General features: G+C 37.6%; 10 protein-coding genes across 10 annotated transcripts in view; 2 read left to right on the top strand and 8 right to left on the bottom strand.

Annotated features, from left to right (window-relative positions):
- Positions 1-292, bottom strand: part of C9374_002865 (uncharacterized protein) — a gene marked incomplete at both ends in the record, with an annotated part of 1,097 nt that extends 805 nt beyond the window's left edge. Inside the window, one exon of the mRNA XM_044692329.1 lies at positions 46-292. Within this exon, the coding sequence (XP_044550411.1) occupies positions 46-292 (247 nt within the window). The remainder of the gene's footprint in view (positions 1-45) is intronic.
- Positions 293-551: 259 nt separating this feature from the next.
- On the bottom strand, positions 552-1,484 carry C9374_002864 (uncharacterized protein; the record flags this gene model as incomplete). Its single annotated transcript, XM_044692328.1, has 1 exon — positions 552-1,484. The coding sequence occupies one exon, from the start codon at positions 1,482-1,484 to the stop codon at positions 552-554; it is 933 nt and encodes a 310-aa protein (XP_044550410.1).
- Positions 1,485-1,602: 118 nt separating this feature from the next.
- C9374_002863 (uncharacterized protein) lies at positions 1,603-5,327 on the bottom strand (the record flags this gene model as incomplete). Its single annotated transcript, XM_044692327.1, has 2 exons — positions 1,603-4,271; positions 4,373-5,327. 2 exons carry the CDS (start codon positions 5,325-5,327, stop codon positions 1,603-1,605), a joined length of 3,624 nt encoding a protein of 1,207 aa, XP_044550409.1.
- A 213-nt stretch (positions 5,328-5,540) lies between these two features.
- C9374_002862 (uncharacterized protein) lies at positions 5,541-6,695 on the bottom strand (the record flags this gene model as incomplete). Its single annotated transcript, XM_044692326.1, has 1 exon — positions 5,541-6,695. One exon carries the CDS (start codon positions 6,693-6,695, stop codon positions 5,541-5,543), a length of 1,155 nt encoding a protein of 384 aa, XP_044550408.1.
- Positions 6,696-6,985: 290 nt separating this feature from the next.
- On the bottom strand, positions 6,986-7,921 carry C9374_002861 (uncharacterized protein; the record flags this gene model as incomplete). The annotated part of the gene is made up of 1 exon (XM_044692325.1): positions 6,986-7,921. One exon carries the CDS (start codon positions 7,919-7,921, stop codon positions 6,986-6,988), a length of 936 nt encoding a protein of 311 aa, XP_044550407.1.
- Positions 7,922-8,578: 657 nt separating this feature from the next.
- C9374_002860 (uncharacterized protein) lies at positions 8,579-9,794 on the top strand (the record flags this gene model as incomplete). The annotated part of the gene is made up of 2 exons (XM_044692324.1): positions 8,579-9,575; positions 9,733-9,794. 2 exons carry the CDS (start codon positions 8,579-8,581, stop codon positions 9,792-9,794), a joined length of 1,059 nt encoding a protein of 352 aa, XP_044550406.1.
- Positions 9,795-9,987: 193 nt separating this feature from the next.
- Positions 9,988-12,062, top strand: C9374_002859 (uncharacterized protein; the record flags this gene model as incomplete). Its single annotated transcript, XM_044692322.1, has 4 exons — positions 9,988-10,234; positions 10,477-10,768; positions 10,969-11,109; positions 11,201-12,062. The coding sequence occupies 4 exons, from the start codon at positions 9,988-9,990 to the stop codon at positions 12,060-12,062; spliced, it is 1,542 nt and encodes a 513-aa protein (XP_044550405.1).
- A 185-nt stretch (positions 12,063-12,247) lies between these two features.
- Positions 12,248-13,999, bottom strand: C9374_002858 (uncharacterized protein; the record flags this gene model as incomplete). Its single annotated transcript, XM_044692321.1, has 1 exon — positions 12,248-13,999. One exon carries the CDS (start codon positions 13,997-13,999, stop codon positions 12,248-12,250), a length of 1,752 nt encoding a protein of 583 aa, XP_044550404.1.
- A 501-nt stretch (positions 14,000-14,500) lies between these two features.
- C9374_002857 (uncharacterized protein) lies at positions 14,501-15,034 on the bottom strand (the record flags this gene model as incomplete). Its single annotated transcript, XM_044692320.1, has 1 exon — positions 14,501-15,034. The coding sequence occupies one exon, from the start codon at positions 15,032-15,034 to the stop codon at positions 14,501-14,503; it is 534 nt and encodes a 177-aa protein (XP_044550403.1).
- A 201-nt stretch (positions 15,035-15,235) lies between these two features.
- C9374_002856 (uncharacterized protein) lies at positions 15,236-25,005 on the bottom strand (the record flags this gene model as incomplete). Its single annotated transcript, XM_044692319.1, has 6 exons — positions 15,236-23,542; positions 23,637-23,846; positions 23,928-24,074; positions 24,159-24,234; positions 24,327-24,682; positions 24,877-25,005. 6 exons carry the CDS (start codon positions 25,003-25,005, stop codon positions 15,236-15,238), a joined length of 9,225 nt encoding a protein of 3,074 aa, XP_044550402.1.
- Between the last annotated feature and the right edge of the window lie 253 nt (positions 25,006-25,258).

Here is a 25,258-nt window from a genome sequence, read left to right as displayed (position 1 = left end):
GGGGGGGGGGGGGAAGATCATTCGTTGTTGGTCTGTCTATCTGACTGTTCAGTCGATTCAATGTCCTTGGATGAGAGTTGTGTGAAGAAACAATGTCTGATCGGGATCGTGTCATCGTTTTGGTAACTCGATTATCGTGTCTTTCATCGAGCTGTGAAAGTGAAAAATGGGAAGTAAGGGGTAAGCGAGACGAGCCAGCAGTAGAGTGACCATTGTTGTTGAGGCTGGGAGCAACAGAGTTGTTCATGGCTGGAATGCGAGTCGAGGTCGTCATTGAAACACCAGCACCCATTTTTCTCTTGTTTGTATAGGTGCGTGGGGCTGCAATGTTATGTTGTCTAGCAATGGAAAGCGGTAAAAACCAGGCGGGGAATAATTTGGGCCAATTCCTCAAAGAGGTTCTGTAAATTCACACGCATTGCCATAATCAAAGTTTGAGGTTGTATAAATTGTATCCTGCGTGGCCTTGATCACAACGTTACATGAAAAAGTCTCGTCCTCTACAGAAATGGAAAGAAATCGGCTGCCACGTCACAATATCGTAACCCAAATCAAAGATCTGCGTCCAATCCACCAAACATTTGCTCTTGCATACTCTTCATTTTCTTTAACTCTTTTTGTTCTCTCTTTTCTTCTTTTTTTCTTTTCTTTTCTTCTTTGCGTTGACGTTTCTCTTCCTTACTGAGTTTTGGTTTTTCATTGAGGGTTGTGGCATCATCGCCAGGCGCTCCCCCACAATTTGTTGCAACTGATGAGGATGTTTTCCTTTCATGTTTCTTTACATCAGCATTTACCTCCTTTTCATATTCCTCCTCTTCATCAGAATAATAATTTGGATTTTCTTCATACAATGTTTGCATGAGATATTTGTGAAGCCAATTCGGGTCACGTTTCTTCATGGCATCATGATCAATGGTCCACTCTGTAATTAGGTGCTGCTGTTCCATGGTGGTAGAGGTGGCTCCCAAGCTCTGGAGTGGCCTCTTGTAAATCATTCCGTTCTTTTCCATATTTTCAAATTTCGGTTTTTGTTGCTCTTTTTGTTCTCTCTGAGAACGATGTCTTGAATTTCTTCCACGATGATGTGAAGAATCTTTTAATGGATTCTTGTCTCCTTCGGGATCCTCCACTATTTTCTTGTAATAATTCGGAGCATGATCCACACAAATAATTCTACTTCCCAACTCAATCCCGTTCAAATTGTCAATAGCCAATATTGTCGATCGTACATCTTCATACGCAATAAAACAAAACCCTTTACTTGTTAATTCCTGTTCATCCCGAACCAAATCAATATCCACAATTTCTCCATACTGAGAAAATACAGAAAGTAAATCTCCCTCCGTGAGCCGATAATCCAAACCTCCGACATAAATATAGGCTGTTTTGTTTTTTTCTTGTTGATGCCACGAAGACGATGTGTTAGTGTATCCGAGTGCGAGTTCTTTCTGATTGAGTTCGTTGATTTGTTTGGCACGTTTCATTTTTTTTTCTGTGGAACCTTGCTTGAACAAGTGACTAACGCGAGTTTCTTCCACACAGAATCAAAACTTGCTTAACAAAAAGCTAGTATTATGAGTAATATGAAATTTTGAATGCTTATTATTGAGTAAATACAGTTTGTTTGTTGAATAAATCCATAGTGAGAGAAGATAAAAATCCTGGTATGGATCGAAATTGTGAAAGATACTTCATAATTTTCTCATCGATCGAGCATGCAAATTCTGAGGAGAGTAATTTCATGGCATTTCCGTCACTTTCAAAAAGAAGATAATCTTCAGGCGATTCTGCATACATACTGCTCAATCTAAATCGATTGGTCTCAATCACATCCACTCGAAAACCGAAAAGCAAATAGACAGATTTTCTAAATTCGTTAATTTTCTTTTGGAAAACTTCTTTGAGCTTGGTAATTCGGCGTTGAGCATCGGCATTCTCTTCTTTGAGTTTGACAATTTCTTGCTCGTTGTGAATGGCTGTTCCTGAGCGCTCTAATTGTTGTCTCAGTGTTTCCAACTCGTCATTTAAGAGCTTGTTCTCAGTTTTGAGTCGTTCCACATCATTGGAACTCGATTTTTTGGCCTCTGTTTCTGGATTAAGTTTCATGTGAAGAATTTTTACCTTGTCCTTATTGTACTCTCCACGTCCTAGTTTTTGTTCATAACGAGCAATCTCATTTTCCAGCTCGTCACGAAGCTTTTGTAATTTTTCCACTTGTTGCTGAAGATCTTCTGATTTTTGTTTGTATTCATGGCGGCTCGTGTTGATGCGCTCAAATTCCTTTTCCAAGGTTTCCAATGAGGTCTGCTTGTCTGTGACAGTGATCTGTAGAGATTCCATTTTATCTGCCAATGTCTTGATAATGGCATCTTTTTCTTCAATAATTTGCTCTAGCGAAGTAATTCGTTGTAAGTAATACGAGTTCTTTTCATCTTCCGCTGAGTTGCTTGAAAATGCTTCCTCCTTGTCGTTGATATGTGCAAATTTTGTGGCGCTTTCTAACTGCTTTTTAGCTCCAAATAATTTCACTTCAGCGTTGGTTAGTTTATCTTGCAGAAGTTGATTTTCGCTCCGTAATTGGGCAATGTCACTCTCTCGGAATGTAATCTCGCTAGTTAATCTTTGTACATGCTGAGATAAATCATTCTTTTCAATAAGCAGATCCTGAATACGTTCCTCTAATCGTGAGCACTTGGAATTAATTGTTTTGAGCTTGTAATCTACGTCTGCTGGAGTACAATCTACAAATGATTGCTCCCACTTCTTGAGCAATGATTCCAGTTCGAGTGTTTTTGAGCTCAATTTCTCATTTTGTACAGTTAAAGTTTCGATGGCAAGTAATTGCGATTCCAAATCTCTAATTTTTTCTTTGAGCAATTCTTGTGACTCCAACGATAATTGAGCTTTTTGGAGCTCAGTTTCTAATTCTCTAATTCTCTTCTTTTCGTCATTTCTTTGCGAAATCTCATTACGCAAATTCTTAATTTCGGATTCTAATGTGTTGAGTTCTTCCAGCTTCTTTTCCTGTTGGGAAATTTTGAAAACAAGAGACTCATGTTTTTGTGACAACATATCGTACTCCCTTTGCTGTGATTGAGATTTTTGAATGGCTTCAGATCTTGACTTGTGCGTCTCCTCAATTTGAGTTTGTAATGTCATATTTTGACGTTCGAGAGCATCGATCTGGATATCTTTCTGTACAATGTCACTTTTCAATGCTTCTACTGTTTTATCAATTCCCAAAAGCTTTGTTTCTACTTCGGCAATCATCAAGTCCTTTTGTGAGTTTAGAGTATGTTGCAATTCTTGAATAGCGTTGTTTTGTTCCAAAATTTGCTCATGCAATTTAGTAATTTCATCATTCTTACTTTGTGATTCAAGTTCCACGACATTGAGCAACTCCTCATATTGTTTCTTATAAAGCTCAGTTTGATTTCGTAAATGAGAATTTTCTCTCTCCCATTTGTCTACAATTACTTTCATTTCTCTAATCTTTTTTCGATCATTTTCAGATTCATTGTTCAACTGATCAATGATTTCATCACGTTCTCTTATACTAATATTGAGTGCAGAATTATTTGAGACGTCAAAAGAGCTCAAGTTCATATCGACTCCTCGTGAGGGAATTGTGTATTTTAAAAGTGGAGAATGTGAGATGCGACTGGTAGCAAAATCTTGGTTTCTTTCTACAGAGTTTGGAATGGGTGACAATTGCATTGGATTACTCTCCAAGTATGCATTTTGAATTCTGCTCTTTCTATCTCTAGATCTACCGGTATAAAGCCCAGCTTCGAGAAGATGTGGCGACGAAGGTTTTTCTTGATTCTCCACTGTATCATCCACATGGTCACTAAATAAAATATTTTCTGCATTTTCAGATCCGAACACTACTGGAGGAGGTGAAATATTGAGAGAAGAGTGGCTACTGTCGAGAGGATTTTGATCAGCTCCTTCTTCTTCTTCTTGATTCGTTATGAGCGTTTGAGAAGGGTTTTCAATGTTAGTATTTAAAGATGTTGTCATCTTTCTTTTTTTAAGAGGTGATGTCACAGATGAAACAAACATGTCTTTCCTAGATGATGGTGATGTTGATGATAAATATTGTTGAGAAGGTATTTTCTCACGAATAATTTCCTCATCCTCAGTATCATCACCAAATAAATATTTTTCCTTCTCATTTGCATAATCGTTTTCACTAGAAGTAGCAACTGTTGTTTGATTTTCCGTTGAAGTGGCTGCAGAATCATCAAATACAGTGAATAAACTCTTGGCTGTGGATGATGTGGATGAAGAGTAGGAAAATGTGTATAATTGTATATTCAAAAAGATGTTCGAAGAATGATCTCATAATGTACATTAATGTAGCACTTACCTAGGTGGCTTTTTCGCTTTCTAGTTCCAAATGTGTTATGTACATGATGTATAAAATTATTTTCAGTGTTTTCTGTAATATTACTGTCTGATGGAATGTGAAATGTGTTATTTACATTTTGATTTGAGACTTTATCCTTGGCTGACGAAGATGATGAGCCAGAAATGGAGGTCTCATTGTTTTCATTATAAATACTAGAAATTGCTTTTCGAACTGACGGGCTGAGCAAATGTGATGCCATCGGAGATTGTAGTACTTTTAAAGGTTGATTTTCTTCTCCACTATTTGTATTCATTGAGCTTACACGTGTTGTATTGTGATCATTGTTGGATATTGATGATGAAGAAGCTGCTAGACTCTTCTTTCGTTGATTCGTCACATTACTACCCGAGCTCATAAATGATGAATTATTATTGAAAAGGTTACTTGTATTTGTAGCACCAAAAGTTGAAGCTGACGTATTAATACTGCTAACAGCACCACTCAATGATGAGGAAGGTTTCGGAGGGAGCTGAATATTCCAATATTTATCAAAAGGATTCGTTTGATGATCCTCCTCTTCCTCGTCATTTCGTTGTTGTTGTTGTATAGATTCCGAATGAATGTTATGATTGGTTTCATTCTCAAGCTCGTGAGTGGACAGTACTGCTCCGAAAGTTCGTGTGGGTCTTGTATTTCCACCACTACTGCCACTGCTACCTGAGCCTTGTTGCTGAAGTAATCGTCTATTATTTAGTGCTTGCATCACGGACGGAGGTAGGTTTTCTGTTCGATCGGAATCGCTAAAGACTTTTGAAGGATTTAATCGATGCGTCAAGCTTGATGTTGTAGCTGGTTGTGGAACATTGTGTTCCAAGTGGTGGAGATGTTGATTACTTTCCAGCTGGTCATTGTTTTCGTCTTGGATGGAAATCACTTCGTCATCGTTGTTTTCATCTTCGAACACTGCGAACATTTTTTTAATTTAAAAATTTAATAAAATTTTTTATACTCAGCATTGGAAGTTATTATAATATCACCAACATAAATTCCCTCAAAACTGTCGAGACGAAAAAGGATTTGAACCTTTGACCCAGTCGTCGCGTTGATTGTACAAGCAAATCTGGATTTTATATCTCTTAATTGAAATTTCATGAAACATTAATGCTTAATATAAGCCAACATTCGCTCACAAACCATACATGTTCATCGTATTGAGACGACATTGTTCGAAAACTTGCTTGATTGAAATCTTCTTAATATCAGCAATTCTCTTGGCAATTAATGGAATATGTCCAGAGTGAGCAATGGGTCTCTTGCTTCCTGTATTGGGTGATTTGGAAAGGCGAACGGGCATGTAAGGTCCGTCGGTTTCCAATAAAATTCTATTCAATGGCAAGGAACGAACAACTCCTTCCAAATTTTGGTCCTTATTGTTTGAGTTTCCTCTTGGAGCATAGGTCACAACACCAGTAAATCCAATATACAAGTTAGGAAAGTGTGAGATGAGTTTTTGAGCAAATTCCTCTCTGTCTGTGAAACAGTGAACGTGAATCTTCCAATCTTTTGGGAGATTTTCTTTCATGATGTTGAAAGCATCCTCTTCTGCCTCTCTTGCATGAACAACTACTGGAAGTGAGAGAGCCACTGCATTTTGCAATTGTTTGGCAAAGCATGACATTTGTTGTTCTCTTGGCGAATTATTATAGTGATAGTCAAGTCCACATTCACCATACGCGACACACTTATCACCTGCTTCAGCAATACATTGATTAATTCTGTCTTGCATCTTTTCATCATAGTACGATGCATTGTGTGGATGTAAACCAAATGTCACACCAATATTCAAATTCTTCATTTCTATCAAATCTCTCCACAATCCCAGACTTGAGAATGAAGTTGGATCACATTGTACACACACAAATGCATTCATTCTTGACAATATTCTCTCAGAAAGCTCCTTATCCTTTGTTTCAAAACACAAGGTATCTATCAAGTTCTTTTCACTGGTAGAAACTTCACCCAATTGTGCTTTAAACATTCTTTGTAAAATGTATTCAAAATGGACATGAGTATCGACAAATCCCAAATCTGGTGTTTCATCCAAAATTTCTACCAATTCTGCCAAGGCTTGTTTATTGTAGGCCTCCAACCCTCCTTCTGATGAGGACGATGATCCAGTCTTGTTTGTAGTATTCTTTGGTTTTTCCGATCTAAATCTATCATTAGAATTATTGGAATAATTTGATGATGCATTCCGTTGATTATTATTTCTAGATCTTCCTCCTGATGATGATCCTTGTTGGAACCCACTGTTATTGGCTTGACTATATGAGAAAGACATTTCCGATTTTTTGAAAATGATTATCGGATGATGAATTAATAACTGATGATAATGTCCTCGGAAGAGTAGCAAGGATTTGCTTGGAGCTATTTTTTTAAGCATGATCGTTTTATGATGATGATGAACAACAATGATGATTCAAGCTCAGGAATTACTTCAACTTGGAATTTGTATCTGTCGAGCAGAGTGATTGGTTCAACAATTTTTTACGTTGATGAACATTATTTCCTTATCCAAGGTTCTCCATACACACTTCAGATGAGCCAACCTTAAATGTCGTCATACACACTTTAATTTCGAGTATGCGTAAAAACATCTAAATTCTTCAAAGAATTATAAACTGCAAATGAGAATGGAAATTCCTCTTCCATATGAATATCACTTCGTTGAATCGAGGCCTCCACACTTGGCACCAAACACAAATCTGCCATGGTCAAGTGTGCACACTCTCTAATGGAATACAATGTTTTTCCAGAATGCACTAATTCATCCATTCTCTCCATCGACTCGTATTGTTCTTTCAAAATTAATTCCACCTGTCGAAGACCCTTTCGATGCCATTCTCCAATCCACTTTTTGTTTTGTTCTCCACGAAGTTCTTTGGGTAACATTCTTAATAACTGAACATTTTGCATGGGTTGAATTCCTGCATTAATAATTTCACTCAATTGTCGAGTTTTAAATTCAATAAATAGATCAGATTTGGGAATTAAATATGTTCTCAACGGATATTGAGAGGTTTCTTTGTTATTGATACTACCACTACTATGCTTTTGATCATTCGAACGAATCACTTGCACCAAATGATCCAAAAACTCGACAATAGGTAAAGATTGAGTGAGTACAATTCCGTCCTTCTCTTCCACCTTTTCCCGATCGAGTGCTTTTACCACCAATGCAGGCACTTGTTTCATTGGATTAATCTTCAAATACGAACTCTCTTCATTTTCCTTTGCAAATAAATCAATAGGGATCAAATGATGACTTGTAAATTTTTGATACAATTCCAAACAGTAATTGTTTGAATCGACGTTGTTTTTCATCTTATTTTCCTCTTGATGATCGGTTCCGATACGAACATATCGGCTTAACATTGGTAAATGATGATACAAGGCTGCCCGAACTCTCCAAGAGCAAGTAGATGGAGGAAACGAATATAATGTAAATTCTAAAAAGGGTTGGAAACCACCACTCGTTCGAATGAGTCGATTCAACGGAATGTTCATGATTTGGATGAAACGACAATTTTTTTGTTTTTGAAACACATGTTTTCATTTCTAGACAAGACAGAAGAATATTTGAAGCTCTGACCTTCATTCTTGGCAAGAACAGTCTCTCCCGTACTGAGCTACCTGCCTTTAAAATTGAGACCGAGAGGATTTGAACCCCTGCCCTTGTTCATGCAGAGAACACGCTCTCCCGAACTGAGCTACAACCTCAAAATCTGATTCATAAAACAATCGAATTATTGCCTTTGGGACTATTCAACTTTTTTGCATCTCGAACAAAACGATAACATGTCATCAGTTATACATCATTGTCTATTTGTAACAACACGTTATTCGTAATGTACTTCAAGCAACCTATCCAATTTCGAATCCTCATCAAAAGCGAATCATCAAACGGTTTCATTAAAATCTCTCCCTTATTTCTCAGTGTTTAATACCAAATCATCTCATACATACCTTGCCTCTCTGCATCTAGTCCTTAAACCAATCTGCAACAAATTGATCTTTGGCTATTTGATCCACGTGATTACCACCTGTCAAATTTCATTCTCTTCCATTATCGTAATCACACACATTTTTCAACATAACCAAACCTCAAAGTCAGGAACACACCACAAACCACCATCTAAAAAAAACTGTCAGTCGTCAACAACGATGCGAGTCCACTCCATCCTTCTCTGTGTGCTTTTACTCACTCTCGCCATTTACGCACACGCCTTGACCGTCGCTGAGCTTCGTCAACTCATTCAAGCTCGTCGTTCAGGTGCTTCCGAAGCTGCTGGTTCTCAAACCACAACAACCACTCCAAAAGTGGACTTGTTTGATAGTTTATCTGATTCCTTGTTAAATGTCAATGAAGATGACCATGAAGAGGAGGATCATTTGGAATCTTTTGAACCAACATCAGATGCCATGTGGCCTGAAAGTAGATGTACCAACGTTCAAGGAGCTCTCAATGTTCGTTCCGGACCCTCTCCAAGTGCCAGTATTGTGAAAACGATTGGACCTGAAACCAAAGTCACTGTTTATGAAGTTGCCAATGCTGCCGATGGTTCTAAATGGGCACGCATTGCTACGGGTCAATGGGTTTCTGCCAAGTTTTTGAAAATGGCATGTGCCAACTCGAATCCTTCAACTCCTCCTCCTCCTTCCAACAATGATAGCAATAGTAAGAAGGCAGAGGAATCTCTTGTTCAAATTTTCCGTTCTGAAGGTAAATGTCAAAACTGGGCCAGCGATTCTGGAAATTCATTCCAAGGTAAAATTGGATACACATGCATGGGAGTCATTCCTTCTCAATGTTGGAATAATCGAAATGGAATTTTTGCTCCATTATTGGGAGGTTTCAATGGTCATCCTGCTGATTTTTGCAAATATGCCTATGATAAGAATACTGTCGTGTTTAAGCAATGTGCAGCTCAATTGTATATTCAAAATTATTTTGGACCTGGAGGTTGTAATCCTCTTCCAATGCCTGCGTTCTATGTGTGTGCAGATATTGCAGTGAATTCTGGAACTGGAAGATCGAGACAATATATTGCTGAATTGGGTGGATATCATGGACAAGATGCTAAACAATTTGCTCGTGCTTTGAACGAGAAACATAGAGCAGATTATAAGAGATGGGGATGTCCAACTTGTAAGAATAGAGGTATGTGTTGTTCTGAAATTTATCACATCAGATCATTTGATTTCTATGTGTGATTTTTGTGTGAAATTTTTATGTGGTTGAATATGTGTGAAATGTTTTTTAATCATGATAATATTGTCATGGAATTTGTGCATGATATTGAACTTGTCATTTATAGTCTTCTTGAAGGGATGGTTGGCAAGAGCTGATGAAAGAGATCGATTCATTGATAGGTATTAAGATCCAGGTGATGAATCTTGTCAGACATTGATTAACGTGGCTTTTTTTAAATTTCTATAATAATTCAATAATTAATAATAATACACTCTTCAATGTTGTTGACTACATTACAAATTCATTTCTCAAACTGTTGTTGAAATAATTGTTGGATTATTGCGTTATCATTTGGTTTTTTGGAATTTTGAAAAAAAAAATGTTTAAACCATCCACTCGTTCCACCACTGCTGTTCGTCAAGTGTTGAAGAAAAGTCCAACTTCAAGTTTGATCCAACAAAAGGCTCAATCCAATCCATCTGTTAGAAATCATTACGTTTCAATAAATCCAACAACCGGAAAGGAGTCCGAGAAGAAGTTTAAGTGTTTGAGTAATGAACAATTGGAAGAAGCGGTTCAAGCAAGTTGGAAATCATTTGAGGCTTGGAATCCGCAATTATATAGTGGTATGTAATTTCTATTCCTATTAAATCATGTCCTATGAATCATCACGGTGGGACATCCCGAACGTACAACAAATCATTCCGAATCATCATGACCCTCGGCATGTCATTTTACTATCATCATCATCATGATCCCAAATTTGGATGAATTTCATTTGAAATATTATTATTCTTTTCATAATGATGACGACAACGATGGATAATAACAACAATTGTTTTTGAAAATTCTTCATCATAATAATTAGCCAATTCAAAGGAACTCTCCGACCTCATCAGATGGCGTTGTGAATCTGTGATGAATCCTCTCGCTGATCTTTTTGATTCTAAAAAACATGAATTAGCAAAATTGATGGCTTTGGATATGGGTAAACCATTGGCACAAGGTGTCGCTGAAGCTGAGAAGTGTGCCTTGCTCATTCGATACTATGCCAAGAATGCCGAGAGTATTATGCGTGAAAGAATTGTTACAGAAAATGAAAAGCATATTAGTAAGGTGGTTTATCAACCATTGGGACCAATTTTGCAATGCGCACCATTGTAAGTTGTTGTTGTGTGTGTGAAAATGATTTTCAATGCTGATTATGACGTTGTTGGATGAAATTTTTCGGAAATGCTCCAAAATCATGACCCAATGATGAACGAATTGATACATGTATCTCATTTGGAATATTTGGATTTTATCTTTTAATGTCACCTCTCGTCGATTGTATATATCACCAAATTTACACAAACGATAGCAATTTTCCATATTGGCAAGTGATTAGGTTTTGCGTTCCTGCCATGCTTGCTGGTAACACGGTATTAATTCGTCACAATCATCAAGTTCCTCAATGTGCCGAATCTATTAATCATCTTTTCACAGAAGCTCTTGATAAGAGGTATGTTGTGAAAATACATATTCGCATAATTAATCATTTTTTTACAATTTATGCCTATAACAACTTTCCTTGATGTTAACAATTACAATAGTAATGCACCAAAAGAATTGAGCAAACTCTATCAAAATCTTTTCCTTGAAAATGAACAAGTGAGCACAGCCATTGCTCATTCCAAAGTTCGTGGAGTTGCTTTCACTGGAAGTACACAAGTGGGTAAAATTATTGCCACACAAGCAGCGGCAAATCTCAAAAAACATGTATTGGAATTGGGAGGTGCTGATGCCTTTATTGTTCTCAAAGATGCTGATTTGGAGCTTGCTGTCAAGAATGCAGTCACATCAAGAATTAACAATTGTGGACAAACATGCATTGCTGCAAAGAGGTTTATCGTAGAAAAGGATATTCTTCCACAATTTGAAAAGATGCTTGTTGAGCGAGTGAACAAACTTGTTGTAGGAAATCCTCTTGAGAATGGTGTAGAAGTTGGACCAATGGCAAGAAAAGATCTCAGAGACAAGTTGGATGAACAAGTTCAGCTCTGTAAACAACAAGGAGCTAAAATTTTGGCTGGAGGTTTTAAAGTGAAAGATAAGGAGGGATGGTTTTATGCACCAACTGTTTTGAGTGGTGTCACACCAGATAATTTTGCTTTCCATAATGAACTTTTTGGACCAGTTTTTGTGGTCATTGCTGCTGAGAATGCAGATCATGCTGTGAGTTTGGCCAATAACAGTATTTATGGATTGGGTGGAAGCGTTTATTCTCGCGATTGGAAGAAGGGAATGAAATATGCTGAAAAATTGGAATGTGGTTTGGCATTTGTGAATGGAATTGTTAGATCGAGTCCAGATCTTCCATTTGGAGGCGTTAAAGAAAGTGGTTATGGAAGAGAGTGTGGACCTGAAGGAATGCTTGAATGGTGTAACATCAAGACCATGTCCATTGAAAAATAATAAATACTAACACTTTTGACGAAGGAAAACTATCATTACACCAATTTTCTTCCTTGTGAAAACATTGACACGATTTCCTTTGTTTAAACAGCAGCATTATGAATGAATTTAGTTAATAAATTTATCTGTTTTTGAAGGAAAAAGATCTTAAGGTAATTTCATTGTCTGTTTTTTTTTGCAAACTTTCAAAGGATGAGGCAAGTTCTTGATTTCACTGGTTCTGGGACTGCCTGTTTTTTGTTTTGGAATTGCTCTTTAACGCTCTCTTCAAAATTTGGACCTGTATAGCCCAACTGTCCGCATTCTTTGATAAACACAACCACATTATCTTGGTGATCTGCGCTTTGTGATGTTGCTGAAGGTAACATGGATCCAAGTACTTCTGCTTCCACTCTACGTACAACATCTAGACCTTTGGTCACCTCCCCAATGACAATATTCTTGCCATCCAGTTCTTTGCATCGATTCACACATATTATGAATTGTGAACCATATGACTCGTTGTCACCATTCGTCACTGCCAAAGAAACAGTTCCTGCATGGTGAATATTTGGTTGTGTCGAGTGGTCCTCAAAAGTTTTTCCAAATATTGACTCATTTCCATCACCTTCTTTGCAGTTGTTGCTGTGTGAAGACGGCGAAGAACAATCCTTACCAAAATAGTTATGGCATTTCCACCAACCACTTGTACCCGAATATTCAATATCTCCACCTTGAATCAGTGTTGCCTGTATCGATTTATGAATGGTTGACCCTTTGAGAGTGAGGGGTATGGACCGAGAAGACAGACCTTTTTCTCCTGTACATAAACATCGAAAATTTTCTGCCGCCTTTGCTGCATGTTTCTTATCTAGCTTAATTTCCACGGTTCCTATATCCATGATTCCTGAATTTGAGGTGTCTAGAGACGATGACGAACAAGCTGCGACAAAATTTAAATATCTCTTGCGTGACATTTTGGCAAACTTTAACATGACGAATGGAAACAGTTCGTTTTCCGAATTCTCATCTATTAACATGGCTCTATAACCTCCCACATCCAATTCCAGGATGGATGGTCTGTTTTGAATTTGGTCGTCGTCTTCGTCCTGTCGAATAATGATTGGTACTGGATTCTCAGAATTGCTGTTATTGGTGTTTGGTTGAGATTGTTTGGGATACCTCGAAACGTCACAATTAAACGGCCATAATCGCCTGCACTCTCTTTCGTACAGGTCTGTAAATTCTTGTTTCATGATAGTCTTTCGAATATGGCTCTCATTGGAACAATTATTGAGAGCTGCATCCCTTAAAATTTTCCTCCAATACGACGATACATTGCTCACTCGAATTAAGTCTTTAAACCTCAGGAATGTAAATATTTTGTACAGTATTATGAAATCGTCCTTGAGACACGACAAAGTACCACCACAACCATTGGGAGGGTTCGGAGAGGCTCTCCTCCTCTGAGTGGACGACGCCGACTGTTGTTGTCGTGAGGAACAATCTGTGCTGCCTTGATTGGGTGAATGACCAGTACCACCATGTCCATAATGTCCAATCGTCAACACTCCACCACTACTCGGGCTTAAACTTTCATGAGAAGAGCGTGTGGTAATCGTTGTACTTAATTGCAATGTATGTAGTTGCAATGGAGATGAAGAAGATTTCAAATCTCCCGATGTCTCTCCATCCGATTCGGATTGGGTGAAGGGAGTGGGTGAAGCCGAAGTTGAGCTCCTTCTTACAATAAGGACTCGACTTCCATTCTCATCATCATCAATACGAGGCCATTCCTCTTCAGCATTATTGGGATGATCCTTATTTTCTTGAGCCACATCTTCGGGAAGCTTGACTACTTCCTTCTTGATGTTATCAATAATGAGAAGATCATCATCTCCGTTCACGTAATGTTTTTGTGAGGACCCTGTTTCCGAAAAACTCATCCTAGAATCCATGAGAAGCTCAATGTTTTTTGATCCAAAGTATTCAATGAATGAATGCTCGTTATAATCCAACGATTGGAATAAAAATGTAAAGATAAAATATCTCTTGAAAACGGTTCAGAGGAAACAACAACCCAAGCCACAACGAATTGTAAATTTTTTTGGTGTTGAGCGTCGCCTTATTTTTTTTCTTCGTTTGGTTTCAACGAAAGCTAAAGAAGGACATTGGAGTTAACGAACAATGATTCTTTCGACTTGCAACCAAACGGACTTGTGATCTGGAAAAGTTTTAGTGTGGAGACATTGATGGTTTCTATCGAGCGAGAATGACCACATGCATGTGTTGAAAAGGGCTTTGAGAGATATTCTAGAGTATATATATTTAAATAAATTACAATTTTTAAATGCAACAGGAGGTACAGCCTGTTATCCTAGGGACATGAAGAGATAAATACAAATCGTTTCCATAGCCTGATAATGATTCAAACAACATTCATCGCAAGTTCAAAACTCCTAATCATTTTGTCGACGATGGAACCACTTCGTCTTTTCTGACAAAATTCCCTTATTATCAAATCCAACAGGAAATCCTTGATTATTGACATAGGTAACTTGATTAGTGGTTCGGAACCGAGTCCTATCCGAATTGGATCCATCTTTTAAGGAAAATTGTGATGCATTTCGCTGATATCTTCGATTGACATTTTCATTGGGAAAATGTACTGGTAAAACATTCCGTGGAGCATTGACGTTATAGGGCACGAGTGGTTTTTGAACGGAGCGAGATGAAACACAAGGAGCAGCAGCTGCTGAATGAGGTCGAGCTCTTCGTGATGAGTGTAACTGCTCGGCCGTTACTGGTGTGATATACGTCGAATCGTAGGTAGATTCCGGAAAGAACCGATCGTCGCGTGCAGGTTTCGTAACATGTATGGGATGAACAATTCCGAATAATTCTCCATTCTTTCTGAATAATTTTCGAGTACTGCCGGTTCGGCTGGTTTCATGACGTGTCAGACTTCGTGTTGAGAGAGGCGACGAAAACATGTTGCAGTTAAGGGTTGTTGAAGTTTGTTTTTTTTTTTTGATATATGTAACGGAAATAATTAATTACAGTAGCGGACAGTTAGGGCGGTTGAATGTTTCTAAGAAAGTCCCCAATCAACAATCTTGGAAGGATCCAAAGAGCATGCGCATGACGAGAACAACTTTGGTTGTTTTTTATTTTCAAGCATAATGATGATTCCGTTACTTTAAGAAAGTCAGCTCATTTTCAAACATCTTTGGTTTGAAACGTTTGGGTAATTCTGAACCCGATTTCAAATCCAAAACTTTGGCATTTCCATCCAACTCGGAATTATTGAAATTGAAAAGACTATCTTGTTTGACCTTCTTTTCCTTGATATCGGTATACTTGTTAAAGTCAATGGTTGGTTTTGCAAAGACTTGTTCCAATTTAGGTGCCTCTCCTAATTCCTTGATAATTTCTGAAGATGAAATTCCAGTGGCAAAATCTTCAGACAAGTGTGACAATACAAATCCAACTTGTTGTTTTGTGAGTTCGGGACAAACCAGAGATCGCATTTCTTCCTGCAAGAGACCTTTCTGTACAATACACACGTCGGCAACTTGTCGACACAAAACAAAGGACTCTCCTTCCGCACTCGAAGTGGTTTGTTTCAATGTGTGTACAATTCCTCTCGAGTTGAACCAATTTTCAATGGAAGAAACTCTCATCTTGATCGAGATGGCGCTATTGGTGTTCATCTTGATTTGTAAAAAGTGATTAAAGCAGACAGCATCTAATCCACTTGCTAACCATTCAAAGAAGTGATTGGTCACTCTAGAATCTGTCATGTTACTGTCAAATTTGGTTTTCAATTCGGTCAAGCTTGACAATACAAACTTAATGTCAGGTCCAGTTTCACTGTCCATTGGATTCGAGCTGAAGAGAGATCGAATGAGCTTCTCACGAACCTTACGAACATTCTTAATCCACAAGTAAGAATAGGCCTTACCCAATGTTTTGGACATGGACACGAAAAGAGAATCCAAGTCATTAATCAAGCCCTCACTTGGAAGTTCATTCTCATTCAAAGGTCGTGTGAAAAGTGTTGGGAATTCAGGTGGGTCGAATAAATGATAATCTTCGTCACTCGATGCTGCTGACGAGATGGATGGTTTGGTCTTGTCCAAAATCACAGTGGCGTCTGCTGTTGCAGTTGGAGCAATCGATCTCAGAGCATTCTCAACAGACTTGGCAACATCCTTACTGAGCGCATGGAACAGGGCAAGCAATCGATAAATGGCATTCATCCAATATATCAAGTAGTCATCGTTGAAAGAATTCTTATCCACGACATAATCCAAGGCACGTGCCACGTTGGTAGCAAATAATTTGTTGGTTGGATGTGCCTCGTCGTTGATCTTCCACTTATTCAAGCACAAGAAGAGAACCTTGACAGGTGTTGGAATCTTGTGGATAATGACATCGACAAGTTGTACATGCAAAATGGAAGACTCCACAATAAATCTTTGAACTTCCATGAGTTTAGACTGCTCCATAAAGGTTTGCATTTGCTCTTTGAGAGCTTTGGTTTCTTCTTCGAGTTTGGAGACAGCCTCCTTATTTACCTCAGCATTGACTTGTTTCAAACTATCCATTTCTTGATCACGCTTCTCGAGAATGGAGTCCAATTCCTTGATGGACTTGGTCTTTTCTTCCAACTCTGTAATTTTCTCTTCTAATTCATGGTCTTTTTGTTTGATATTTTCGAGAACTTGTTGTAATTCACTTTCCTTGGTTTCGAGTTGACTGGCAAGAGTGGAAATACGTTGTTCATGCTCAGACAATGCCACAACCTTTGTATTCAATTCTTCATTCAAAGATTTAAGCCTCTCTTCTAGATCAGTTGCATGTCTCTCTTTCTCTGTCAATCTCTCAGTCACCCCACTGAGCTCAGAGGTAAGTTGTGAAATGACATTACCTTGCTTTTCTGAGGTTTCGATGAGTTGTGTTTTCTCTTGTTGCAATTCAATCTTTTCTCTCTCCAATTTTTCAACTCGCTCCTCTAATTCGTGCTTCATGCGATTCAATGCGTCTTCACCATTGACTTGTAAATCTAAGAGTTCGCGCAACTCTTTTTGTTTTTGTTGGAGTTCCTTTTCTCGGGACTCAATGATGGAATTCTTTTCTTCGATGGATCGTTCAAACTCTGCAAGTTTTTGTTTCAATCTTTGGAGCTGCTTGCTCACGAGTTGAGATGAATTTCCATTGGAATCTTCGGTCGTCGAGTCGATCAACAACGCAAGTTGTGAAATAATCTCGGCGATGCTGTTCTCATATTCTTCCTCTTTTTCTTTCAGTAGAGTGTTCAAATTGGTGATACTTTGCTCTCTATCTTGTACAGAGGCAGTAAGTGTTTCTCCAAGAGTCTTGCTTGTTTGAATTTCTTCAGTCAAATTGGAACACTTTTCTTCCAAAGTTTGAATGTTAGATTCGAGAGTTGTAATTTGAATTTTGGCTGCTTCGAGTTCTGACAACACCCGATTTCTATCCTGAGTGGTTTCCTCCAATGAATTCTTCATATTTTGCAATTCATTGCGTTGTCTTTCAATTTCTTGTGTCAACTCATTAATTTTGTCGCTATTGGCTTGCAATTCAGTTTGCAAACCGTACTTTTCTTGAGAAGAGTTATTCAGATTGGATTGAGCATTGTTCAATTGCTCCTGAATGTTTGAAATTTTCTCGTTTAGAGTCTGCAATTCAGTTGTACTGTTTTCCAGTTGTTCATTGGTATTCGAGAGTTGTTTTGAAAGTTCTTCCTTCTCCTTTTCATAGCTTGCAATGATTTCTTCCTTGTGGGCAACAGATTGTGCCAATTTGAGATTTTGATGTTGTTGTTCTGTTAATTGGTCTTCAACAGAGGAAATGGTGCGTCTCAATTCGGAAATGATAACACCCAAATCCTGCTTATCAACTTCGCTTTGTCGAAGGAGAGCTTCCTTTTCTTTTTCCAAGTTTCTCAATTTATCACAAACGTCATTCTTCTCTTCTTCAATTTCATCTCGTTCCTTCTTCATGTCGGCATACTTTTGTTCAACTTCTTCCTTGCTTCTCTTGACTTGTTTCAATTGTTCAGCAAGATCATCTTTCTCTTGATTCACTGATTTGAGTGTTTCTTGAGCCTTGTTCAATTCTTGCATGAGTCTGCCTCCCATTTCTTCCTTCTCATTCAAACTTGATTCAAGAATTTCCTTCTTTTCTTGTTTCAATTCTTCGATTTGTTTTTCTAATTGACTGATTTGACCCTTATATTCTTCACCATCTTCATTGACATTCTTCAATTGTTGATTTAGGCTCTTAATGGTGGCATCCAATGTGGAAATTTGCTCATTGAGTTGCTTCTTTTCAGTGTTGAGAAGATTCAGCTCTTGTTCTTTGGTTGCAATCAATGTAGCCAACTCTTCAATCTTATTTTGAGAGTTTTGATGAGCAATCTTAACTTCATGAAGCTCTAGAGAAATATCTTTGTGTTGATGCATCACTTCGGCCATATGTTTTTCAACTTGTTGCTTCTCATTTTCAAGCTTTTCAAGATCATCCTCCAATTTGTCCTTACTCTTGATGATACCTTCCAATTCTTTGGTCACCTCTTGTAACTTTTGAGAGGTCTTGGAGTGCTCTTCTTGCTCTTCCTCAAGCTGTTTTTTCATTTCATCTCTTTCGGAGGTATGAGATGTCTCCATTTCTTGTTTATCTTTCTGAAGTGTTTCAAGCATTTGACTTAATTTTTCAATGTTAAGAGTCTTTTCGTGTCTCTCCAATTCTAAACTCTCCTTGATTTGGAGAATTTCAACTTTGAGTCTTTGAATTTCATTATCAAGATGGTCTTTTTCTTCAGCTTTTCTTTGAATATCTTGTTTAAGAGAGTTGATTTCTTCTTGATCTTGTCTGAGAAGGTTTTCAAGCTCGGATTGCTTTTGCTTGAGCTCGCTTTCCTTCGTTTCAATCAATGAGTCCTTTTCAACAAGAGTTCCTTTGATGAAATTCAATTGTTCCTTCAATGTAGTGATCTCGTGATTCATGTGAGAGTCCTTACGTTTCAATGCTTGAATGATGCTGTCAGCAGAGTCGCATTCTTCATCAATGTCCTCAACCAGCTCTGACAACTTTTCAATAATGGAAGATATTTCATTCTTATAATCTTTCTCTTGTTTTGAAAGAGTTTCATTTAACTTTTCGATGGAAGTGGTTTTTTCTTCGATTTCTCTTTTCAGGTCTTGCAACATGGTTGAATTATTGGAAAGACTTTCCTTTGTCTCGTTACACACAAGTTCGAGCTTGGCGATATTGTCCTCCAACTCAACAATCTTGTTCTTCTTTTCAAATAACTCTTTGAGAGAATTTTCGCGTTCCTTCTCAACTTCAGCAATATGTTGTTCCTTCTCTTGGAGGCTTTCTATAAGTGAAGTTTCACTTTGCTTGGTACTCTCTTCTAAAGTTTGTTTTTGTTTGATAAGCTGCTCCTTTTCGTTCTCCAATCTTTCAATGAGTTCCTGTTTATCGGAAGCTTCTTTAGAAAGCAACAGGAAACGATGTTGTTGTTCGGTGGCTTTATCTTCCAATGATGAGATGGTATGTCGAAGCTCAGAAATGACAATGCCCAAATCTTTCTTTTCGATTTCGCTTTGTCTAAGGAGAGTGTCCTTTTCTTTCTCTAAAGAGTTGATTTGCTCGAGGAGATCCTTCTGTTTCTCCTCAATTTCAACCTTCTCTTGTTTCAACATATCGAGATTTTGTTCAACCTCTTCCTTGCTTCTCTTGACTTGTTTCAATTGTTCAGCAAGATCATCTTTCTCTTGATTCACTGATTTGAGTGTTTCTTGAGCCTTATTCAATTCTTGCATGAGTCTGCCTCCCATTTCTTCCTTCTCATTCAAACTTGATTCAAGAATTTCCTTCTTTTCTTGTTTCAATTCTTCGATTTGTTTTTCTAATTGACTGATTTGACCCTTATATTCTTCACCATCTTCATTGGCATTCTTCAATTGTTGAGTGAGATTCTTGATAGTAGAATCCATGTCAGAAACTTGTTGGTTGAGAGTTTCCTTTTCCTCTTCGACTTTTGTCAACAATTGCTCTTTAAATTCAACCAATTTGTTCAACTCTTCAACCTTAATCTCTGTCGCTTGTTGTTGCTTCTTGATATCAGCATGCTCGAGAGAGACAGTCGTGAGTTCTTTTGATACTTCTTTCAGACGATCTTCAACATGATTCTTTTCAGTTTCAAGTTTCTTTAGCTCTACTTCGAGTTGCTCCTTACTCTTTCTAATGGAGTCAAGTTCTTGCTTCAAAGTAGAGTTACTTTCGGCTAACTCTGCCCCATTTTGTTGAACTTGCTCCAACATTTCGTGCAATTTGCCGACAGTTGATTCTTTCTCGCTTCGTACAGCCTCTAATTGACCACGTAGCCCAGCAATTTCTTGCTTCAATTTTTCAATTTGCTCGTTCAGATCGTTGTGAGTAAGAAGGGCCTGTTCTAACTTTTCTGAGCTGGTCTTGAGATCTTGCTCCAATTGTGCGACTCTCTCTTCGCGTTGGGAAATAGTTTCCATGAGCTTGTTTTTCTCTTGTGTTGTAGATTCACCCAATTGATGAATGTTGTTTTGAAGCTCTGCAATTTGTTCCTTCAAAGATTCAATTTCTTGTTGCTTTTCACGATTTTCTCTTTCAATGTCTGAGAGTTTTCCTGAGAGCACTTGATTGCTATTCAGTTGCTCATTCAATTCATTAGACAACTTTTGTTTTTCTTCTTGAAGCTTTTTGAGCTTTTCAGACACTTCCTCCAGTTCCTTCACAAGTGAGTCCTTGGCATGACTAGAATCTGAAAGAAGAGAATGTTTGTCATGAGTTAACTTTTCAATCTCCTTGTTGAGCTCTGAGATTTGCTCCTGTAAAGTTTGATCAAGATGCTGCTTTTCTCTAACAAGATCTTGGCACTCTTTTGTTTTTTGTGCCAATAATTCAGACAATTCTTGCACTTTCTGTTCAGTTGTGTCAACAAGGTTTTCCAATTCCTTCACTCTCTTATCGGAGGTCTCTAATTCCTGTTTTGAAGAATTCCATTGTGACTCGAGTTCTCGTCTTTGTTCCTCGAGTTCCTGCAACTTGGTAGAAACATCTTCCTTTTCTTTCAGGAGCTCTTGATAGCGAGTATCGGAATCGCTTCCAAGTCTCTCCAATTCTTGTGTGGTTCTCTGCAGCTTGTTTTGATATTCCTCAAGATCTCTGTCTAATTTCTCACGAACAGAAATTTCCATTGACAGTTCTTCTTCTTTTTGCTTGAGTAAATCAGAGAGTTGCTTCTTTTCATTTCGTAGTGTGTCCTCAATTTCATTTCGTTCCTTCTTGATATTTTCAATTTCTTGCATCAGTTCATTCACTTCAGATGCTGTATTCTCCTTATCGCTCGTTAGGAGTTTTAATCGACTTTCAAGGCTAGTAATACTCTCCAAGGCACGATGCAATTCAATCTTGGTGCTCTCATTCTCGTGAAGTGAATTGCTGAGCTCATCTGACTTGGATTTGAGCTCCTTTTGCAATTCGATCGAATTATTCTTTTCTTCTTGCAGAGATTGCTCCAATTGTTCTAGTTTGTTTGAGTATTCTTGCACAGTGTCAGCAAGTGATTTTCGTTCCTTCTCAAGAGAATCCTTTTCTTCGATCGATTTGGCAAGATCTTGTTTGAGACCTTCGATTGTTTCATTAAGCTGAGTGCAAGTTGTGGTAAGCTCTTCGACACGTTTTGTTGAAGATTCTAATTGTTGTTTGATTAATTCTGTTGCCTTTTGAGCTGAATCGAGCTCCGAAGAAATACTTTGCAATCGTTGGTTGGAATCCTGGTTGTTCAAATCTTTCTCTTTGAGAAGCCTTTCAATAGTTTCTTTATGTTCAGCAAGCTCTGTAGAGAATTTGACCTTTTCTTGCTCGGTCGTGTCGAGTAATTGTTGAACTTGTTTCAAGTCATCGAGCAGTTTCTTTTCAAGAGAATTCTTTTCTTGAGTTAAACGATTCACTTCAGTCGATTTGTCATTTTCAAGTTGTTGAATTTGAGATTGGAGTAGTGAAATTTGTGAAAGGGCCTTTTCTTTTTCCTCCCTGGTTGAGGTTAGGTCGTTGTCGAGCAGACTCATTTTCTCTACTGCTTCGGAGAGTTCCTTTCGAAGCGAATCATTCTCCTGAGAGAGTCGTTTCGACGACTCACCACTCTCATTGAGCACGCTGTTGTACTTTTGTGAAAGTAGATTGTATTCTTGAGTTTGATGTTCTTCCTTGCTCTTGAGATCTTCGACAGTTTTCTCAAGCTGTGAAATCTGTTGAGTGAAATCATTGATTTTGTCTTGCAATGATTCCTTCTCCTTCTTTTCCTGTTCGAGCGATTTTTCATTATTCTCAATTTCAAGTTTTAACTCTTTTTCTGTGTTTTGATGTTGTGCAATTTCATTCTCAAGTGAATTTATCTTCTCGGTTAAGGATTTCAATTCATTGTTGAGTCTTTCCTTCTCTTGGAGTGCTTCGTCTAATTGTTGCTCTTTTTGTTTGATAGTGTTCAAAAGTTCTTGCGACAAACCTTGATGCTTTTCCATGGCTGATTGAAGAAGATTATTCTTTTCATTTTCCAATAGTTCTAATTTTTGATTGAGAATTTTCACATTATTCTCGGTAGAGTCTTTCTCCTTTCGAATAGACTCTAACTCAGAAGTGAGTTTCGTCTTGGAGGTCTCAAGCTCAATATTGACTTCTTTCATGGCGTTGAGTTTTAACAGTAACAAATCTGTCATGACTTGAAGTTCGTTTTGAATGTCATGAAGGTTAACATTTTCAAAATTGGAGTTTCTGCTGTGATTGACAAAGTCATCAGAAATTTTGGTTGCCTCTTGAACCTTATGTTTGAAATTGGAGTCATCGGTAACATGCACCATCGCTCCCTCAAGCTTTTTCTTTAGCTTGTTATACTCTTGAATGCAAGAAATAAGAATTTCATGTTCCTTTTGTGATTTTTCAAGACTCTCACTTGTTTTTTCCAATTTGGATAACAATTCAGTCTTTTCTTTCAAAATTTTTTGGATAGTCTCTTCATGGTCTTTTGATTCTTTGTCACGAAGATCTTGTAGCGATTTCAGCTCGCTCTTAAACTTTTCAATGTCCTTTCCTTTGTTTTGTGAGTCTGTTTCAAACTGTTTCAGATTAGAAAGCTCTCGGTTCAACTCGTCATTTGCTTTCTTTAGCTGTTGAATAGATTCTTCGAGTTGACCGTGCTTTTCTTCCGATTTTTTGAGTTTCATAGAGACAGAAGACGATTCTTCCTGTAATTCTTCAATCCTGTTTTCATACTCATGTGAAGCTTTTTCCTGTTGTCGCTTAGCTTCTTGGAGAAGCTCATCTTTTTTGTTTGCCTCATGTTGCAAAGACTCTATCCTTTCTTCCAGTGTTTTGATTTCTTTTTGCAATTTTTCTTTTTGTTGCTCGACTTCGACGCTTTGTGCTTCCATCTATTTGACATTTATCATTGAAATGTACGAGTATTGAAATTCATAGCAGAAGCGTATATTCAGATAATGTATAACGAGAACGTAAGAAACATACCTCTTCAATTTTGTCCTTCAATTGCTTGATTTGTTGTTCGTACTTTGTTTGAGCTTGCTTTTGCTTGAGTTGAAGTTCAAAAAGTTTGTTATCAGCTTCTTGATGAGCTTCTTGTACTCGTGAATGCTCTTCTTTCAATGTCTCTGACTCTTTTTGAAGCATTTCCAATTTTTCTAAAAGACTATCCCTCTCTTTTGATATTTGTGACACCTAATGGAATTTGTGTTCAAAAAATAGGGTCAAATGTAAGGGAAAACAATTTAATGTATTTTTGGAAATAAATAAACTTACCACTGAAGTCTTGTCATCCACTTCTAATTCTTTGATTCGTTTTTGGAGTGTGTCAATTTGTTTTCTCAATTCAGGGACAAGACCATGTTCTGACAGAGAGCCTTTTGAAAGCATAAATGATCCTCCATCATATGGAGTTGCGTAATCCTATTGTTGATGACATTGAATATTGAAATAATTTTGGTTGGTGATGCCATTATTTGTTAGACATAGTGCAATTAATTTACTTACATGATGAGTAGCTTCATCCTCATCTTCTACAGCATCTCCACCTGTAAATGTGCTTACACCTTCAAAATCGTCGTCACTGTTTCAGAAAAATATTTGAGAAGTGGTACGATATTAAGAATGTGTCATTTGATGACATGTTAAAATGTTGCGATTAGTATAACTACTTACGCTCCTGCAACGTTTTTCAAATTCTTGGAATTGATAACAATTTTAAGCTTGGCCTTTCCTGACAACTTTCCGATGGTCATTATCACTTCCTTGGTTTGAGTTACTTCCTGGTCTTCAGAAACAAATTGTGCCAAATCAACCTCTTCTTTTGCCATTACATTGCTCTTGGATTGATTCGTCTTTTTGTTTGTAATTTTTTCCTCCAGTGTTATCATTAGGTCTTTCTTTTGAAAGGCTCCCTTCTTTTTTGCAAGTGTACCATTGAATTTAAAAGTAGTATTCCAAGTGATGGTGTCACGTTCTACTTTGACATAAGGAGTTTCTCCCTTACGTTTCTTGCCTCTTTTCCACAAAATCTACATTGATAACAACATATTGATGGCACATGTATTTTGTGTGATGTATAGGGTCCATATTACAAATTGAAAATAAATAGTAAATGGGTAATGTTTGACAACATGATGAGGTTATGAAGCATATTTCAACAATGAATCCAAATAAAAATCAATTATTAATAATTCCGAACGCAATTCATAATCATCATACATACAGCATAAGAAACTTCCTCTTCGGGACCTGGCTTGTTTAAGGAGGTGTTCTTGAAATCATAGAGATGATCGACCGACAAGTTGAATTGAAATTTAACAGTGTCCTTGTTGAAAATTTTCTTTTTCAGCATGGTTGATGAATGGAGATCCTGGATAATAAATTAAAGAGTGTGGTTTGGGGTGATGATGTAATAAATGATACACGACGAGGATAAAAAATCTCTCTTTCCGATATCGAAGGGTGTGGATGTGCAAAATTTTGAAACTCTAAACAATTCGTTGAACCTTGCTCGTGTTGTTGAATGTTATCCGTTGTTGCTGTTGGATGATGAATTCGATTCCAATTCAAAAGCTAAATTTTGATTACGTATGCCAGACAACAAC

The sequence above is a fragment of the Naegleria lovaniensis genome (assembly GCF_003324165.1).
Source record: "Naegleria lovaniensis strain ATCC 30569 chromosome Unknown tig016, whole genome shotgun sequence".
In the NCBI taxonomy this organism is placed as follows: domain Eukaryota; phylum Heterolobosea; class Eutetramitea; order Acrasida; family Naegleriidae; genus Naegleria; species Naegleria lovaniensis.
Note: the sequence above shows the minus strand (reverse complement) of the source record. Positions and strands in the feature narration are given on the sequence as shown.